General features: G+C 49.9%; 1 protein-coding gene across 1 annotated transcript; it reads left to right on the top strand.

Moving 5' to 3' along the window:
- Positions 1–2,626: 2,626 nt before the first annotated feature.
- Positions 2,627–4,215, top strand: C1H11orf96 (chromosome 1 C11orf96 homolog). The gene is given in 3 exon segments (XM_073017154.1): positions 2,627–3,452; positions 3,455–3,562; positions 3,565–4,215. Coding segments are annotated over 3 exon segments (1,398 nt in total). The 5' UTR covers positions 2,627–2,710; the 3' UTR covers positions 4,113–4,215.
- The last annotated feature ends 15,489 nt before the right edge of the window (positions 4,216–19,704 follow it).

Below are 19,704 nucleotides of genomic sequence, written 5' to 3'. Positions count from 1 at the left end.
AGTTATGAAGTCTACCTTCCATACCCTTCTTTTTCCCATTCATTTAAAATGAAAGTGGCTGGGTACAGTGTCTCACGCCTGTAATCCCAGCACTTTGGGAGGCTGAGGCAGGTGGATCACTTGAGGCCAGGAGTTTGAGACCAGCCTGGCCAACAGGGTGAAATCCCATCTCTACAAAAATATAAAAATTAGCTGGGCGTGGTGGTGTACACCTGTAATCCCAGCTACTCGGGAGGTTGAGGTGGAAGAATTGCTTGAACCCGGGAGGCAGAGGTTGCAGTGAACCGAGATTGCACCACTGCACTCCAGCCTGGAACTCCAGCCTGGAAAACAGAGCAAGACTAAATCTCAAAATAAATAAATAAATAAATAAATAAATAAATAAATAAATAATAAAATGAAGGTTATCCTAAGGACACCCTAAAGAACAGACTTAGATGACAAGGTAGTACCCTTAATATAATACTTTGCCACAGGGGTGATTTCTTTATTTGGTTTAAAGTTTGGTCTAAGAGACAGGCTTTGAGAGAGGCTCTGAGCCATGATAGTTTGACTTACTGCTCTTTGGACAAAACCAGTTGGCTTTTTCAACCCCAAGGTCACCAGTTTTCTGAATTCTCTGTATTTCTGTCTATTTCTTCTTGCAAACTGGCCAATCTCTTTCTTGTAATATTTTGCTAAAAGCAGCATCAAGCAGCCAACACATGCAAATGGCTTCAGCTCTTTCCAACCATTTTTCTAGAATTATAGGCTCAATAGGCATGTAGGCTGTCTTCCACATGATCACAGGTGACATTTGCAATAAATGTTTTGTCCTAGCATAACAAGATTCACTGGCTTCTCATCATCTAATATCTGTTTCCATCTTGCTCACCACCTATTGGCTAAGCCAATGCCATATATTGGAGGGGTTTTATACGTGGCACTTTCCCACTCCTGGTGCAAATTTCTATAAGGAGCTACAAAGTACAGTGGTTTTAAGGTTACAGAAATTGCTTTTTTTCTCACGTAATGTAGTTCTGATGTGAGCATTTCAGGCATCATTCAGGTGCATGGTGGGTTTTGATAAACAGCCAGCAGATTCCTCAGTGCCCCCCGCCAACCCTTCTCTTCCCCAACACATTCACCTGTGTATCAGTGGTACCACCATCACACACTTGCTCAAGCAAATACATAGAAGTTAACTTATTTTTCATTGTTTATTTTTGGAGACAGGGTTTCACTCTGTCACCCAGGCTGGAAGGCAGTGTCAAAATCTTGGTTCACTGCAATCTCTGCCTCCCAGGTTCAAGCAATTCTCGTGCTTCAGCCTGGGTAGCAGAGATTACAGGCACCAGCCACCACGCCTAGCTATTTATTTATTTATTTTTTAAATTTTTAGTAGAGACGGGGTTTCACTGTGTTAGCCAGGATGGTCTTGATCTCCTGACCTCGTGATCCGCCCGCCTCAGCCTCCCAAAGTGCTGGGATTACAGGCGAGAGCCACCACGCCCGGCCGAAATTCTATCTTTGTAACCTGCCACTAAGGCCTCAAGTGACTGTCCCCCCTTCCCATCCACCTCTCTCACTCTGCTTTAGCCAACAAGCCTCCTTGCTGTTTGTTCCTCGAATACACCAAGTGAATTCTTGCCTCAGCATCTTTGCACTAAGACTCCCTCTGCTCAGATACTGTCTTCCCACCTTTTCACATGGCTGGTTCCATCTTTGTCCATCCCAGGGCAGACGCTGCAGTGTGGCCGGTAAGAGTGAGGGCTCAGGAGCCACGCTGCTGGGGTTTGAGTCTCAGCTCTTGCTACTTCCTGCTGTGGGACCTTGGGGCAAGTTTTCTTAGCTTCTCTGTGCCTTGATTTTTCTACCTGTAAATGGCAATAAGAAATGTATGGTATTTGTTACCCAGGGTGGTTGGGAGGATTAAATAAAATAGTGAACACATTGTGTTCATGTATAAAAAGTGAGCAAAGCATGGCCGTACTAAGCACTTAGCATGTTATTATTGCCCTTCGGGTGGCAGCTTAAATATCCGGCTCTGAGCAGCCTTTCCTGGCCCGGTGCTCTAAGCATCTCACCACCTGCATCCCTAGCTCATCGCCCTACTTTATTTCACCACAAAACATGTTCTTGTTCATGTGTGTATCATCTGTCTCTCCCCACAACACCCCACTCCCACTAGAATGTAACTTGCATGAGGGCAGGGACTGTACCTTTCTTGTTCGCTTCCCTGCCTTTCCTGAGCAGTAAAGTAACTTCTCAGTACATCTTTGTTGAGTGGGTACGGAAAAGACAGAGGCCAAATCCCACTGACCCCCTCCTTTTCGGGTGGCCCTTTAAGGCCTGCTGGGTGCCTGTCAGTGCCCCGCATCTCAAGCCCACGTGGCCATGGCCAGGCTCACAGTTTCCTCTTGGGGGTCCCAGGACGTAGGGCAGGGGCTGCCCTGTGGACCTGCTCTTAGAGACCGTGGGGGCACTGGTGAGATTGAGCTCAGGGTACTCACCCTCAGCAGGGGACTGTCAGAGCTTGGACTCTGGAGCCCAGCCCATCTGTTTCCATCAGATACTAGTGGACCATTTACTTATCCCCTCTGTGCCTGTGTTTTCCCATATGTAAAAATGAGAGCATACCAATTACCTCATAGGGCTGCTGCTGTGAAGATTAAACAGGAGAATATATATAAAACAGAGCGCATGGTTGGCTTGGAGTAAAGCTCTCCAGATGGTGGTGGCTATTATTGTTGTTGTTGTTGTTGTTAGTGCCATATCCAGTTGTCACTCTTCAGAGCATGAATCGGGGTGCCCGAGGGACTTTGGGTTTGAGAGTGAGGAGACAAACATAAGGAAGACATCTAGGGAAGGGAAGAACCGGAATGGAATAATGGAGGTGTGTTTGCATTCGTGTGTGTGTGTGTGTGTGTGTGTGTGTGTGGGCGCGCGCGCGCCTGCGAAGGGGGCTGGCAAGGATCCAGAGGGGGAGCCCGCCCGTACCTCCGAGCTCAGCTCTGGGGAGCCGGGCGCTCAGGCTCGGCAGGCTGCAGAGAGCTGGGAGCTGCCTCGCGCCCCGCGCAGAACCGGCGGCGGAATAACCAGCGCCTCGAGTGTGTGCATCTGGGATCAGGGGGCGGGGGAGGGTGACCTGCGCCCCCGCGGCCAACCCAGTTGGTGCAGACTTGGGGATCCCAGAAGGGACAGCGCCCGCCCTGTCTCGGCGATTGAGGGTCCCTGCCCAGGCTCAGCTCGGGCCCGCCGCGTGCTCTGGGGCTGCGGCTTCTCCCGGAACCCCCGCGGGCTGGGCCTGCCTTCCGGAGCCGGTTGGCTGGGGGCGGGCGGCGCCGGGGAAGGGGCAGTTACTTTCCGAGAGTGGCGGGGCGACGTCAGGCGGAAGGGCGCGGGGCGCGCACGCTTTAAATGGCATTCGCTGTCATCCGAGCTCACAGCCGTGTGGGTAGCCGCGGGCTATATAAGCGGGAGCCCGGCCGCCGCGGGGCAGACAGCTACAGCAGCGGCGGCGAGCGCCTCGGAGCGCGGCGGAACAGCGCCCCCCGAGCCCCGCGCCCCCCGACGGGTCCGCCCGCCCGCCCTCCCGAGGAGCGCCGGCCCGGGCCCGCGAGGGCCGCCGCCACCCCGCAGCAGATTTGGATCCCCCGCCCGGCGAGCCCCCGGCTGCTGCCTCCCGGGGGGCCCCGGCGCAGCGGCCGCCTCCGGAGAACCCCGGCGCCCCGCCGCCCGGCCCCGCAGACGCCGGAGGCGCCATGGCCGCCAAGCCCGGCGAGCTGATGGGCATCTGCTCCAGTTACCAGGCGGTGATGCCGCACTTCGTGTGCCTGGCCGACGAGTTCCCGCAGCCCGTGCGGCCCGCCAAGCTGTCCAAGGGCCGGGGCCGGCTGCGGCGGCCGCGCCAGTCTCGCTTCAAGACGCAGCCGGTGACCTTCGACGAGATCCAGGAGGTGGAGGAGGAGGGGGTGTCCCCCATGGAGGAGGAGAAGGCCAAGAAGTCGTTCCTGCAGAGCCTGGAGTGCCTGCGCCGCAGCACGCAGAGCCTGTCGCTGCAGCGGGAGCAGCTCAGCAGCTGCAAACTGAGGAACAGCCTGGACTCCAGCGACTCCGACTCGGCCCTGTGAGGGGCGCCGCCCGAGGGGGGAACGCGCGCGTCCGCGATCCGCGCGGGGACCGACGTGCGAACCCCGAGAGAGCCCGCGCCCTGCCCCCGGGGGAGCCGCAAGGACCCGGGACCGCCGCCCCTCGCGCGCTCGGGCTCCCGCCCCGCTGCGAACGGATCGGTGCGCCCCTCGCCGCGCTCGCCCTGGCCCGGGGACGCCGGGAGCGGGACCGCTTTCCTTGTCCTTGTAAATGTTTATTTTTTAACTCTTCCCAGTGCGAACTCTGCTGTGAGTGTGTGCGGGGAGGCGCGCCCGCGCTGAGTTGGCCGCGAGTCGCCAGGGCCGCCCGGGTCGCCGCTCCATGCCCTTGTCCGATGGTTTGCAACTCCGATTTTGCACACCGCTCCACCGTGACCCCCAGCGCACACCCGTTCACACTCACGCCAACACTCTCGCTGAACACTTTTATAATTGTTAGGCGTGGCCGTTGGGACTTGGGGCGCAGCGCAGCTGCTGCTGCTGCTGCGTCTGGAGGATTGATATTTATTTTTGCATTGAGATGACTGAAGGCGTTTATTTAACGATCTTTTTACCTGGATATGTCTGTGAGGCTCCTGAAAGGAGACAAATAAAGTCAATATATTTGCACAGTGCATTTTTTTCAGGCTCTTGACTTTTTGAACCTTCGGGGCCCAGGCTCCCAAGACTTGGGGAGTTGGGGGAGGAGGTGGCAGGGGGATGCCGGACCAGGGAGCCGGGAGTGGAGCTACCTCCACAAGCTTCGGTCACCGGAACGAGGTTGCGCCACTGGTGCGCGGGTCGGTTGCCTGCCTCCCCAAGTGTATCCATCCCCGGTCCAGAGCGCTCCTGCCTCCCTGGTCTATTCCCCATCGCTGGCATCCGGGCTGGAGTGAAGCCGCAGGCGGGGCGGAGGCGGAGCTGAGGATGGAGAGCTGTCTCCTCCCCGCGGTTGACTTCCCCGAGCTGGGGTCAGGGTCCTCGCCCCGTACCCGCCGCAGAAGACGCATATCCCTCTGCGTCCATTCCTGGCGGCGGGTGGGGAGATGCCGGAGCCAGCAATGTGAGATATTTGGGCTTTGGGACCCGAGAGTGGGCTGGGGGCCAGCCTGGGTTGGTCGAGAGTGTGGGTGCGCGCTCGCTGTCGCGGGCAGGTGACCCCCTGACCGCAGTTGACTCAGCGCAGTGCCAGGCGCTCCTGCGCTGCGGGGGAAACCGCTGCCGCTATGTCTCCAGCCCTCCTCTGTGCCCCGCAGGGTTCTTCCAGGAGGGTGGGGCATGTCTTTGGTTAGAGCCTGAAGGGCACCTGGGTACCATGGGGTCTTTCCCTTCTCCCCGCCCCTGCCTTTGTTTATAGATGAGAAAACAAACCTAGGGTCACAGGGAAAGGAGCGCCCCCATTCCTCCGGACTCCCGGTCCAGGACTCCTTGCACTGCAGGAGTTTGTCTTTCCAGTGCTCTTCAGCCACTTCCCAAATCCCTGTCTACCTCCTAAATCCTCTGGGTTAGCAGTGTGGCAGGGCCACCTGGCTGCAGATGGCCACCAAGGTAACAAACCATATTTGGTTGAGCCGGGCAGGTCCCCACCCTGGGGCCCCCTCCAGGGCCCTCCCTCCAGGGTTACTCCAGGGCTTACCCACCCTGACAGGTTTAGGGCTCCCGCTCCGGTTGCAGAGTCTCTGTGCTCGGGCGCCCTCTGGTGGTGGGGCTGGTGCGTGGGAGGCAGGAATCTCTAGGAGATACCCATTCTCTCAGCTGCAGCGCTGGCCTCTGGAGAAGAGGACAACAGAGGAAATGAAACAAAGAAACAAAAATAGAACCACAGGGCCCCAGAGGGTGTTCTTCCCTCGGCTTAGAGAGAGCACAGGCCATGGCCTTGGTGGCTGTGTTATTTGGCCCGTGTCCCAGCCCCTGAGAACACGCTGCGGCAGTCCCCAACGACGGGTTCCATTGTGGTGGGGTATCATGGCAGGAGACTTCCACCTGCAAAGGCCTCAGAGATGTGAGGCCACTGTGGGTCGATGCTTGATTCCTGCCAGGGCAGCTGCCACCACTGGACTAGTCTGAGCTCCGCGGGGTGGTGGGAGGAACTTCCTCTGAGCTCAGCCTCACTCTCTTCTCTCTCCAAAGAAACTCCCTGAGGGCAGAGGGGCGGACCCCACATCCTCTGCCCCTCTCTCTGTCTTACTTCTTGGGCAGCAGCTCCTGTGTCTACTCTTCAGGAGCTAGATGCCCCAACTGTCTGGAAGACCTCCAGTGGGCTTCTAGACCCTTCAGGCCTGAGATCCTCCCCTCTGCGTAGCCTTCTCCCGCGGAAGAACCTCCTTCTCAGCCCGGCAGTGGTTCACGCCTGTAATCCCAGTACTTTGGGAGGCCTACGTGTCCCAGGCCTCCCAAATCGCTTGAGTCCAGGAGTTCAAAACCAGCTGGGCAACGTGGTGAAATCCTCTCTCTACCAAAAAAAAAAAAAAAAAAAAATACAAAAACACAAAAATACAAAAAATTAGCTGGGCGTGGTGGTGCACAGCTGTGGTCCTAGCTATTCAGGAGGCTGAGGGGAGAGGATCACCTGAGCCCAGGGAGGTGGAGGCTGCAGTGAGCAGTGATTGTGCCACTGCACTCCGGTGTGGGCAACGGACTGAGACCCTGCCTCAATAAACAGAAACAACAAACAAAAAGAACCTCCTGCTGCCTTCAGCCCCTACCTGAAGGGTCTCCTTGGGTCACCCCAGCCAACAACAGAGGTTATTGCAGGGACCATATTCCCTGCTCAGTTGTGGGCAGGCCCAGCATTGAGTAGGTGCTTCTGAAATGTTTCGGTTGAAATGAATAAAGAGGTGGTGAGGAAGATCCATTCCTATCTTGCCTACTTCTGTTTTTGTTGTTGTTGTTGTTGTTGTTTTCTGTTGTTGTCTGTTTTGAGATGGAGTCTCTGTCACCCAGGCTGGAGTGCAGAGACATGATCTTGGCTCACTGCAACCTCCGCCTCCCAGATTCAAGCGATTCTCCTGCCTCAGCCTCCTGAGGAGCTGAGGTCACAGGCATGTGCCACCACACCCGGCTATTTTTGTATTTTTGGTAGAGACAGGTTTCACCATGTTGGCCAGGCTAATCTCGAACTCCTGACCTCAAGTGACCCTCCCTCCACGGCCTCCCAAAGTGCTGAGATTACAGGCGTGAGCCACCATGTCTGGCCCTGGTTTGTTTTTTAAGTTATTCTTGTAATTTTTTATTGACCTAGAAATATTTGTTTATTATAATACAAAACAAGTCAGTCATACTCCCACCACCCAGAGATAAATAAGTTAACATTTTGGAGGTGATGCCTATATATGCATGTTTATTTTCTTTTACAAAATGAGTTTATATTCTACAGGCTATTTTTCAGCCTGCTTTTTTAATTAATTGGATTTGCATTTAATATCAGTATGCATCGATCCACATCACAGTTTTTCATAAATTCTATTGAATAGAGACTCCTTATTTGGTTAAGTGAATGTCCCACTAGTATAAATGTGATGTCTTATTTGTCCTAGTTTCTTAGTTTTCCCAGAAACAGGCAGTTCTAAGGGCTGATGTGGAAAGAAGTCTGATAGAAGCCATGTCCCAGAGAGGCAGAGGGAGGGAGTCTGGGATGCTATAGTATTAGAGGGATCAGGCTGGGCCTGGAAAGCCGTGGTCCCTGGGCTACACGGGGGATGCTCTCTGGTTCTGAACATCTCTGCCCTGCACAGAGGACGGAGGGCAGACTGGAGGGTAGGGAGCTTGTGTTAGTCCGTTCTGGGTTGCTATAAGGGAATACCTGAGGCTAGGTAATTTGTAAAGGAAAGAGATTTATTTGGCTCACAATTCTGCAGGTTGTACAAGCATGGCACCAGCATGTTCTTCTGGTGAGGCCTCCAGAAGCTTCCACTCATGGTAGAAGGTGGAGGGGGAACAGGCATGTCACGTGGCAAGAGAGGGAGCAAGAGGGAGGCCACGGTCTTTTAGGCAACCAGCTCTCCCGTGAACCAACAGAACGAGAACTCACACATCGCCATGGGGAGGGCACCAAGCCATTCATGAGGGATCTGCCCTTACAACCCAAACACTTCCGACCAGGCCCCGCCTCCCACACCGGGGGTCACATTTCAACACGAGATTTGGAGGGGACAAACATCCAAACCATATCAGAGCTCCTACCAGACCCCTGTGGGACCGTGGGGGCTCAGCTCTTCCCTGTGCTCACAGGCATTCCAAGGTGGCACACAGCTCCAAGGAGAGGCGGGCTGGGGCCGACTGGGCTGGGCCAAATATTAGAAGAGGAGGGAAGCGGGGGCGAGACATACAATGAAGGAGCAAGAGAGAGCAAGAGTCAGAGAGGTGGAGAGGAAGGAGGTCCCTCCCCTCAGGGAGTCAGGAAAACTCAGTGACAGAGAGAAGGCAATGGAAAGAGAAAGAGATGCAGGGGAATAGGATTAGGAGCCAGAGGATGTTGGATGTTGAGAGACAGAAGGATAAAGGCCCCCCTGGGTGATGGAGAGACACTGAGATGGGGGGGGGGGTGGGAGAGAGAGAGAGAGAGAGAGACACCCCTGGGGATAGGAAGTAGGGAAGGGGAATAGGAAGAAGTGTTCCTGGATAATGGGGCTCAGAGGAGACAGAAGACAGGAGCCCGGGCATCTGAAGGAGCTGTGGAGCAGGCCTGAGTCTAGGTGGGTGGATGACTGCCCAGCTGGCTGGATTTATAGGCCTGTCCAAGGAGACGCCTGCGTCCTTCCCCTCCCTGCCTGGGCTTCAGCCTGCAGTCCTAGCCTGGGTGATGAGTTTTCAAACAGGTTAGAGCCCAGACCAGGCAGAGGTAACAAGTGGCCGTCCCAGCTCTGGCTAACAGCCAGCTAAACATTTCTCTCTGGCCCTGGAGGAGATGTTTAGCAGAGAGTTCCTTTTGCTGATTTAAAAGCCAGCTTGGCTTTTGCAGTCCACTGTGTGGCAGGGCTCGAAAGGCAAGGGCTGCCCATGATCCCAGGGAATTGAGGTCAGCTATGGACTTGAGCTCCCCCTCCTGAAGCACATTTGGGGTAGGCCTTAGGCCCTTTGGCCGCTGGAAAAATAGCAGAGGGGATAAAGACCACCATTCAGTGAGCACCTCGATCGACACTCTACTTTCATCCTGATAAAGTCTCGCAGGCATTTTACAGGTGAGAAAACTGAGGCTTGGACAGGTTAATTTTCTTGACCAATGCTACACAGATAGTCAGAGGTGAGCTGGGTTGCAACCCTTTCTCCCTCCTTTCCTTCCTTCCTTCCTTCCTTCCTTCCTTCCTTCCTTCCTTCCTTCCTTCCTTCCTTCCTTCTTTCCCTCCTTCCTTTCTTCCTTCCTTTTCTTTCTTTCTTTCTTTCTTTCTTTCTTTCTTTCTTTCTTTCTTTCTTTCTTTCTTTCTTTCTTTCTTTCTTTCCTTTCTTTCTTTCTCTCTCTCTCTCTCTCTCTTTCTCTCTTTCTCTTCCTTTCCTTTCCTTTCTCTTCTTTTCTTTCCTTTTCTCCTTTTTGAGACAGGCTCTCCCTCTGTCACCCAGGCTGGAGCACAGTGGAGCAATCTTGACTCACTGCAACCTCTGCTTCCCAGGCTCAAGTGATCCTCCCACCTCAGTCTCCTGAGTAGCTAGGACTATAGGCATGCACCACCACACTCGACTATGTTTTGAATTTTTTGTAGAGACGGGTCTCCCTATATGGCCCAGGCTGGTCTTGAACTCCTGGGCTCAGGCAACCCTCCCACCTCAGCCTCCCAAAGTGATGAGATTACAGGTATGAGTTACTTCCCACTGTAACCCCCTGTGGCACAGCCATGAGACTGAGCTTGGCAGCTCTCCTGCTACAGGGAGTGTAACTGACCAGCAGGTGCTCTGGATTTGAATCTACTGCCTTCTTTGACTGAGGCTGAACCCCCCTAGGGGTTGCTCCCTACCAACATATGCAGAGCTGGAATACTGAGGCAGAACTGTGCTTGGGAGATATGAGATGTCTTTGTTGTGGTCATTGGTTCAGATATTCCCTAATGGCTCTGCTGAAGCTGTTTGAGCCTGCAGCATGGTTGATGGACAACCACTCTCTCTGCCTCTCTTCATCACTCAGGGCCAGACTTGCATAGTGGCCTGCAGGCCCTCCCAGTCTTCCCAGCTCCTTCTGTTTGACTGCACTCCAGCCTGGGTGACAAGGCAAGACTCCATCTCAAAAAACAACAACAACAATAAAAACATACTTACCTCCCTCACAATTTGCCCTCAAGGAAGGGCCTCGAGATCTTTACCCTAAAACAATTCTGTTGAATTTCACCCTGGCAATGTGAGCTGATAGTTTACATTGAAAGTCATTCCTCTGCTCACCTGAGACAAATGCATATCTAATTGTTTCCTCTGCCTTATTGTTTATGTAAAAATGCAGATTCACTGAGCCAGACTACATTGTGTATTCAGTGAAAGGCTGATCAAGGACTCAAAAGAATGCAACCTTTGTCTCTTATCTACCTATGACTTCAAGTTGTTTCCCCTTTCTGGATGGAAACAATGTACATCTTGCATATATTGATTGATGTCTCATGTCTCCCTAAAATGTATAAAACCAACCTGTGCCCTGACCATCTTGGCCACATGTTGTCAGAACCTCCTGAGGCTGTGTCACGGTCATGTCCTTCACCTTGGCAAAGGAAACTTTCTAAATTGATTGAGACTTGTCTCAGATATTTTGGGTTCACAAGGGCAAGTGGGTGAAGGGCTCCCACATAGACTCTCATCCTTTCGGTCAATGCTAAAGGCCATATTGACTCATAAAGGCCATCTGGCCATTCAGCTCCCAGCCCCTTGGTAGAGAGTGCTAATTTTTCACCAACATTGATTTTTCCCTTCCTCCAGGGCACACAGCCAGTGTATACATCCCAGATTCTCTCGTGTGGTCTTAAGATAGTGGGTGTACCAGCCCCTCCCCACCCATACTCTCTTTCTCCTTCCCACAAGGGGGCAGAGGGATGTGCCTACAACCCAGCGGGGTGATCAAGCCCACAAGCCCAGTGACCTAGGGGATGCCAGAGAAACAAGATGCAAGGATCCCAGGTCCCTGAACGACCCTGTGGAGCCGAATAGCCCGTGAGTCGGGAATGATCACTGTGGACTATCACAGCTGAGGGCGCACACTTCTTTCTTCTTTGAGCCACTGAATGCTTGTTGGATGTCTTTAGCAGGATTTCCTGCTAAATTATTCACAAATAAGCAGAAATTAGTACAATCCTGGTAGTGTGGTGCTGTCTTGACAAAAACCCTAAAGCATAAGGCATTGACTTAGTGATTTTCCTGCATGCAGGAAGGGTACACATATGCAGGTTGGAAAGTTGAAGACCCTTGTTATCCCTGGGAAAAGCATCTGGAAAAAATATTTTCATGACACTGTGGAAAACCAATCATGAGTCAACCAAGCCCATAGCACTAAGAAAAGTGGTTGGAAAGAGCTAGAATATTAATATGCATTGGCTGCTCTTTGTGGCTTTTAGCAAATTATTCCAAGAAAGTCAGGAGAGATATAAAGTCATAGAGAGAAATTAGAAACCTGGGGCCTTACAGAGGCAAAAGCCACCTGCCTTTATAACCCACAGAGTGGGAGTTCTGTTGTTTCTTAGCCTTTCTCCAAGGCCACCCAAGAAGCCCAGTGAAAGCTCCAGCCCCTGAGCCAGGCTAGATGAAGGGTGTTATCTTCCCACTCCAATCTATTGTTTTAGAACAGCCCCAAGGTAGCTGGGAGTTAAAATGGGCCGGCTGGGCCAGAGCAGGAAACAAAGTAATAAAGCAGGCTCCAGACCTCTAGGGAGAAGACATCTTTGGATGTGGTTCTTGGCACCTGGAACTGTCTGGAAGCACAAAGACCAGAAGCCTTTTAAGTATTTGAGGGAATCTTATTGCCAAGAAAACTAGGAATAACAATGAATGATTATGATTGTTTGACCCCCCAAAGCAACCCCCAAAGAGATCAGATCTTTTTTTAAAAAATATGTAATATGTAGTATGTAATGTAGAAGCTGTAACAGGAGTTGCTATTAAATTATATTGTAGGGCTGGATGCAGTGGCTTCCGCCTGTAATCCCACCCTGGGAGGCCAAGTCGGGTGGATCACTTGAGGTCAGGAGTTCGAGACCAGCCTGGCCAACATGGTGAAACCCTGTCTCCACTAAAAATACAAAAATTAGCCAGGCAAGTTGGTGCATGCCTGTAATCCCAGCTACTCGGGAGACTGAGGCAGGAGAATCACTTGAATCCTGGAGGTGGAGGTTATAGTGAGCTGAGATTGCGCCACTGCACTCCAGCCTGGGCAACAAAGTAAGAGTCTGCTTCAAAAAAAAAAAAAAAAAGTCCGTTGTATGTAGATTGTACATATTTATCTTATATAGGTATCTTTTTTTTTTCTTTCCAACTTTTATTTTAGCTTGGGGATACATGTGCAGGTTTGTTACATGGGTAAATTGCGTGTCTTGGGGGTTTGGTGTACAGATTATTTATTCACTCAGATAATCAGCATAGTACCTGATGGGTAGCTTTTTTCATCCTTACTCTCCTCCCACCCCCCACCCTCAAGTAGGTCCCTGTGTCTGTTGTTCCTTTCTTTGTGTTCATGTGTACTCAATGTTTAGTTTTCACTTATAAGTGAGAACGTGCAGTATTTGGTTTTCTGTTCCTGTGTCAGCTTGAGGGAGAAGACCACCCCTCATATTGTCTTATGCCTAATTTCTGCCTCCAAAGAAAGAAGAAGTAAAAACTAAAAGGCAGAAATGAAATCCACAGGCAGACAGCTCAGCACTGTGCCCTGGGTCTGGTTAAAGATCGACCCCTGACCTAACCGGTTATGTTATCTATAGATTCCATTGTATGGAAAAGCACTGTGAAACTCCCTGTTCTGTTCTGTTCCGTTCTGATTACCAGTGCCTGCAGCCCCCAGTCATGTACCCGCTGCTTGCTCAATCGATCACGACCCTCTCACATGGACCCCCTTAGAGTTGTGAGCCCTTAAAAGAGACAGGAATTGCTCACACGGAGAGCTCTTTTATTGGAGACACGAGTCTTGCCGAAGCTCCCAGCTGAATAAAGCCATTTCCTTCCACAACTCAGTGTCTGAAGGGTTTTGTCTGTGGCTTGTCCTGCTACAAGCTCACTTAGGATAAGAGGCCAGAGCTTTTAATACTCACTTTGCTGCAGATGTGGCCACACAGGATGATGGGAAAAGGAGGATCTCCCAGAACTGAGTTGACCATATTTGCCAACTGAGGAGCTTCCTCTGCCAGAGCGAGGTCCTCACCATTGCTGCCAGGAGGATCTGCCTGTTGCTATGCACAGTGACTGCTGAGTGTTTCCATTGTTTACTTTTCCAGATGGACATCTTTACCGTGGTTTTCCTATCCCTGCCTGTCAGAGGCGTTTGAACCAGAGCGACTCCATCTTGAACAGGGGCTGGGTAAAATAAGGCTGAGACCTACTGGGCTGCATTCCCAGGAGGTCAGGCATTCTTTGTTATAGGATGTGATAGGAGGCTGGCACAAGTGCAGGTCACACAGACCTTGCTGATAAAAGGATGAGGAAGGCTGGGTGTGGTGGCTCACACCTGTAATCCCAGCACTTTGGGAGGCCAAGGTGGATGGATCACGAGGTCAGGAGTTCGAGACCAGCCTGGCCAAAGAGACCAGCATGGTGAAACCCCATCTCTACTAAAAACACAAAAATTGGCCAGGTGTGATGGTGGGTGCCTGTAATCCCAGCTACTTGGGAGGCTGAGGCAGGAGGATTGCTTGAACCCAGGAGGTGGAGGTTGCGGTGAGCCGAGATCACACCATTGCACTCCAGCCTGAGCGACAGAGCGAGACTCTGACTCAAAAATAAATTTTAAAAAAAAAGGATGAGATAAAGAAGCCAGCCAAAACCCACCAAAACCAAGATGGTGATGAAAGTGACCGCTGGGTGTCCTCACTGTTCATTATATGCTAATTATAATGCATTAGCATGCTAAAAGTCACTCCCCTCAGCGCCATGACAGTTTACAAATGCCATGTCAATGTCAGGAAATTCACCTATATGGTTTAAAAGGGGAGAAGCCCTCAGCTCTGGGAATTGCCCACTCCTTTCCCAGAAAATTGATGACTAATTCACCCCTTGTTTAGCATATAATCAAAGAATAACCATACAAACCATGGGTTGCTCTGCCTATGGTGTGGCAGCCATTCCTTACTCCTTTACTTTCTTAATAAACTTGCTCTCACTTTACACTATGGGCTCGTCCTGAATTCTTTCTTGTGAGAGATCCAAGAACCCTCTCTTGGGGTCTGGATTGGGACCCCTTTCCGGTAACATGTCCACGGCTATATTGGGGTGTGCAAGGTGACTGGGTAAGGGGTAGTGGTAACAGGTGACTTGTCTTGCAGTTTCTATGTCATACGACCATGAGGAGCCACATGTGGCTGTGGAGAGGACTTTCACTCTCTGATATACTGTGCTTTGACCTGGAATTGTAACTAGATGGGATTAGGGGTTGATGTCCTTGGAGATGAGCAAGTGTGTTTTGTTATGGGATGAAGTATCACACTGAAGCAGCCTTGTTGTCTGGAGTGATACCCGAGGTTTGTTGTCTCACACAGAGGAAATCAAGGACGCAGACACACAAAGAATGAGGTTAAGAGCGGAGGTTTAATAGGTGAAAGAAAGAGAAGAGCTTTCTCCTGCAGAGAGGGGGTCCCGAGCAGGTTTTCTGGTCTGCAGCAAAATGGAGGGGGTTTTATACATGAGCTTTAGGAGGCAGTGTCTGATTTACATGGGGCACAAAAGATTGGTCGGACCAGGAGTGCCATTTGCATGGAATGAGAAAATCTGGCCTCCCTTACCCTAATTTTTTATTATGCAGATGGGTTCTCTAGATGGCTGGTGCCATGTTGCCTGTTTCTTTTCTTTCTTTGTTTTTTGTTATTTTTTTTTGAGATGGAGTTTTGCTCTTGTTGCCCAGGCTGGAGTGCAATGGCGCTATCTCGGCTCACTGCAACCTCCATCTTTCAGGTTCAAGTCATTCTCCTGCCTCAGCCTTCCGAGTAGCTAGGATTACAGGCATGCGCCACTACACCCAGCTAATTTTGTACTTTTTAGTAGAGACAGGGTTTCCCCATGTTGGTCAGACTGGTCTCGAACTCTCTATCTCAGGTGATCCGCCTGCCTTGGCCTCCCAAAGTGCTGGAATTACAGGTGTGAGCCACCGTGCCCAGCCCTGTATCTTTACTGTACATGTGGTGACAAAGAAAAGGAAAGATGGAGCCTCCAGCTGCGGGCATTCACCTGTGCAAGCTTCCAGCTTGCTTATCTGCAGGTCGATTTTTCAGACTGCTCTTTGTTAGGAAAGAAATGATTTGTGTGGCTGCTTTTGTTAAAAGGGAAATTCTGCTGAGGACTCTGTTGCTCTTACTATCTGCCTAAATAATTTCTTTCTATCTCCTGTATCAACATAGATAGCTGGTAGCGAGTCAGGTGGCAGTGAAGACTGCTAATGGTCCACAGAAGTCAATTTTCTGCACCTCCCTTGGCACAAGGCTAGACTAAACCTCTCAGCCTCCTTCCTTTGCAATGAGTGTGGTCATGGGCTGTCTTAGTTCATTTGTGCTGTTATAACTAAATACCTTAGACTGGTAATTTATAAAGAGCAGAAATGTATTTCTTACCATTCTGGAGTCTGGGAAGTCTAAAGTCAAGGTGGCTACAGGATGGGTGTGACAACTGTTATCACCCAGTGGATTCTTCCTGCCCACTGCACAGACGAAACCAATTCAGGGATCACAGCATGATAGAGTTTAATTGATACGAGGCTGGCCACACCATGTGGAAGATGAACTTATTACTCAAACCAATGCTCCCTGAAAATCTGGAGGCTAGGGGTTTCTAAGGATAGTTGGGTGGGCCACAGAGTCTACTTCTGGCTGGGTCCACAGGACTGGTGGGTGGGGTTCAGTGGGTCTGGGTGAAGGTGAGTCAAGTGGAGCTACTGGTCATCAGAAATGCAAAAACTTGAAAAGACATCTCAAAAGGCCAATCTTAGGTTTTACAATAGTGACGTTATCTGCAGGAGTGATTGGGGAAGTTGCAAATCTTGCTACCTCTGGAATCATGGCTGACAATTTTTTGTGTCTACACCTTAGCACAATTCAAGCTCCTCTTCCTCCTAACCTGGTGGGCTTTCATTAGCTTTAGAAAGGCAATTTCATTTGGGGAAAGGGCTATTGTCATCTAAACTATGAAATAAATGTCTCCCAAAGTTAGCTTGGTCTAAGCTCAGGAATGACTAAGGGCAGTCTGGAGGTTAAAGGTGTTAAAAGAAAAACTTCAGCCGAATTAAATTTCAAGGAGTTTAATTGAGCAATGAATGATTTGTGAATTGATCAGGCAGCCTCCAGAATCATAGAAGATTCAGAGAGACTCCAGCGCAGCCATGTGATGAAAGAAGATTTATAGACGAAAAAAAAAAAAAAAAGAAATGAGGTACAGAAGTTGGAAGTGAGGTACAGAAACAACTGGACTGGTTACAACTCGGCGTTTGCCTTATTTGAACATGGTTCAAACGGTTGGCTATGAACAGTTGGCTACGTTTGACCAAAACTCAGTGATTTGCACAGGTGTGGGCTACAGTTGGTTTATACCTCTACTTGTTATAGTTCACAACGTACAGAAAAACCTTTAGGCTGAACTCAAATATGTAAGGAGGCAGCTTTAGGCTAAACCTGATTAACGAAGGCAGGAGGGGGTTGATTAGATCAGATCTCTTTCCGTCATAATTTTCTCACTGCTACAATTTTTTGGTTTTTTTTTTTTTTTTGAGATGGAGTCTCGCTCTGTCGCCCAGGCTGGAGTGCAATGGCATGATCTCAGCTCACTGCAACCTCCGCCTCCCAGGTTCAAGTGATTCTTCTGCCTCAGCTTCCCTAGTGGGTGGGACTACAGACATGTGCCACCACACCCGGCTAATTTTTTGTATTTTTAGTAGAGATAGGGCTTCACTGTGTTAGCCAGGCTGGTCTTAACCTCCTGACCTCATGATCTGCCCACCTCGGCCTGTTGGGCATTACAGGCGTGAGCCACTGCACTCGGCCTACCATTTTTGTAAAGGTGGTTTCACAACCAAAATGAGTGACTGAGACAGGTGTTTCAATCAATTGAAGTTTATTGAGCCAGCTTGAGGGCATGCCCAGGAAAAATGCGAGTCACAGATGCATCTGTGGCTGTTTTTTTTTCCAAAGAGGTTCCCAGGAGGTTTAGTATTTATACATTTTTCTGAAAAGAGGAGTGGGGTGCAGCAGTGAGGTGAATGGTTTCCTACATGTGAGACTTGAGTTAGTGTCCAGTGAATCTATATTTTACATAACATAAGGTGAAGGTTTGAAGAAAAATGGGATAGTGGCAGCAGAACATCTCAGGGAGGGTGAAGGAACAATCCATTTTGTAAACCAAAAAGTATCTGAGATAGGTCTTGATGAATTTAGAGGTTTACTTCAAGAAGTCCTGAGAACATGTCTCGAAGGTGGCTGGGTTACAGCTTGGCTTTATACATTTTAGGGAGACAGAAGTTACAAGCAAAAACATAAATCAATGCATGGAAAGTATCCATTAGTTCAGTCCAGAAAGTCAAGATATCTCAAAGTGGGGTGGGATGGGAGAAGCGGGCAGGGTTCCAGGTCACAGGTGGATTCAAATATTTCTTGATTAGTCATTGGTTAAAAGAGTTAAGCTTTGCCTAAAGAGTCTGAAGTCAACATAAAGAAATGCTTAAGATAGCAGGGGTTGTGGAAGCCAAGGTGTTTATGATGTAGATGAATCCTCCAGGTAGTAGGCTTCAGAGGGAATAGATGGTAAATGCCTGTTAGCAGACCTTAAAAGGTGTCAGACTCTCTGGAAAAGACCTAGGAAGGGAAGGAGGTTCTCTATAGAATGCAAATTTCCCCAACATCAGACAGCTTTGCAGGGCCATTTCAAAATATGACGAAGAACTATATTTTGGAATAAAATACTTTGATTTCCTGCAGGCCCTGCTCTCTGTCATGTGATTCTATACCAGAGTCAGGTTGGAATTTGATATCTTATTGCTACAAAGAGTGTTTTGTCAGTCTTGTGATCTCTGTTTTCATGTTAATGCTGGTCAGTTGTGCCTAAGCCCCAAAGGGAGGGGGTGTAGCAAGGCATGTCTGACCACGCCCCGCCACACAACTTCCCCTCATGGACTGAACTAGTTTTTCAGGTTTCTTTGGAATCCCCTTGGTCAAGAGTGGGGTCCAATTGAAACTGCCTTTGCAAAAATCATAACTGAGAAAATTATGGCAGTAAAAGATATCAAACCTAACTGACCCCATCTTGCTTCTAACCTCTCAACTGTCCTTGTTCATTCCTGGGCATAGGCCAAACTAGCTTTGGAAAAGAATTTAGTGTATAGTTTATATAATAGCCCTTCCCAAAAGGCTAAATTGTTCTTATAAACAAATGAAAGGCTACCAGCCACCAAGTCAAGATGAGAGGGGCTGGAATTCTAAATTTTACGAGCAATTATTCAGGAGGTCATAAGATTTGCAACTTCCCCAATTATTCTTGAAGGTAACATCACTATTGTGAACCTAAGATGGGCCTTTTGAGATGTCTTTTCAGGTATTTCATTTCTCACAACCAAATGTTCCCACCTGGACCTGCCAACCAGTTATATGGCCCCCACCCAGGAACTGACTCAGCAGAAGAAAATAGCTTCGACTCCCTATGACTTCATCCCAGAACCAACCACTCAGCACTCCTAATTCACTGGCCCCCTACCCACCACATTCTCCTTAAAGACTCTGATCCCCAAGTTTTCAGGGAGACCAATTTGAGTAATGATAAAACTCCAGTCTCCTGCACAGCTGGCTCTGCATGCATTACTCTTTCTCTATTGCAGTTCCCCTGTCTTGATAAATTGGCTCTGTCTAGGCAGCTGGCAAGGTGAACCCCTTGGGCAGTTACACATTCAGTCTATCGGAGGACTTACAATTTTATTTTTGGTTTACAATCTCATCTTGTCTTTGTTCTGTACCTGGGAGGATAAGCTGGTGATTGACATCATCAGTGTGGAGTCTTTTGAAAAAGTTGGTTTCTGTGTAGCCCTTAGGGAAGAAAGTGTAAGGCAGTTTTCAACCTCCCATCCTGTCATGGCCATGAACTCAGTTTCCAAGCTTTCTTGGAGGTGCCCTTGGCCAACAGGGGGTCAGCTGGGGGCTTAGAATTTTATTTTTGTTTCTCAAGTATCTGGTGAGGTCTGTTTTCTGCTTCCAAGATGGCGCCTTGTTGCTCCATCCTTTGGAGGGGATGAACACTGTGCCCTCACATGGCGGAAGGTAGAAGGGCAGGAAGGGGCCCAAGCTAGTTCCCTCCAGCCCTTTTATAAGGCACTAATCCATCCACGAAGGTAGAGTCCTCACGGCTTAATCAATTCCCAAAGGCCTCCCCTCTTCATAACACCACAGTGGGCGTTACACTTCAATGTGAATTTTGGAAAAGATACAGTCAAACCGCAGCATGGGCCTGGGTTCTCCCCAGT

Source organism: Chlorocebus sabaeus, chromosome 1 (assembly GCF_047675955.1).
Source record: "Chlorocebus sabaeus isolate Y175 chromosome 1, mChlSab1.0.hap1, whole genome shotgun sequence".
In the NCBI taxonomy this organism is placed as follows: Eukaryota; Metazoa; Chordata; class Mammalia; order Primates; family Cercopithecidae; genus Chlorocebus; species Chlorocebus sabaeus.
This window is presented reverse-complemented; position numbering and strand designations above follow the sequence as displayed.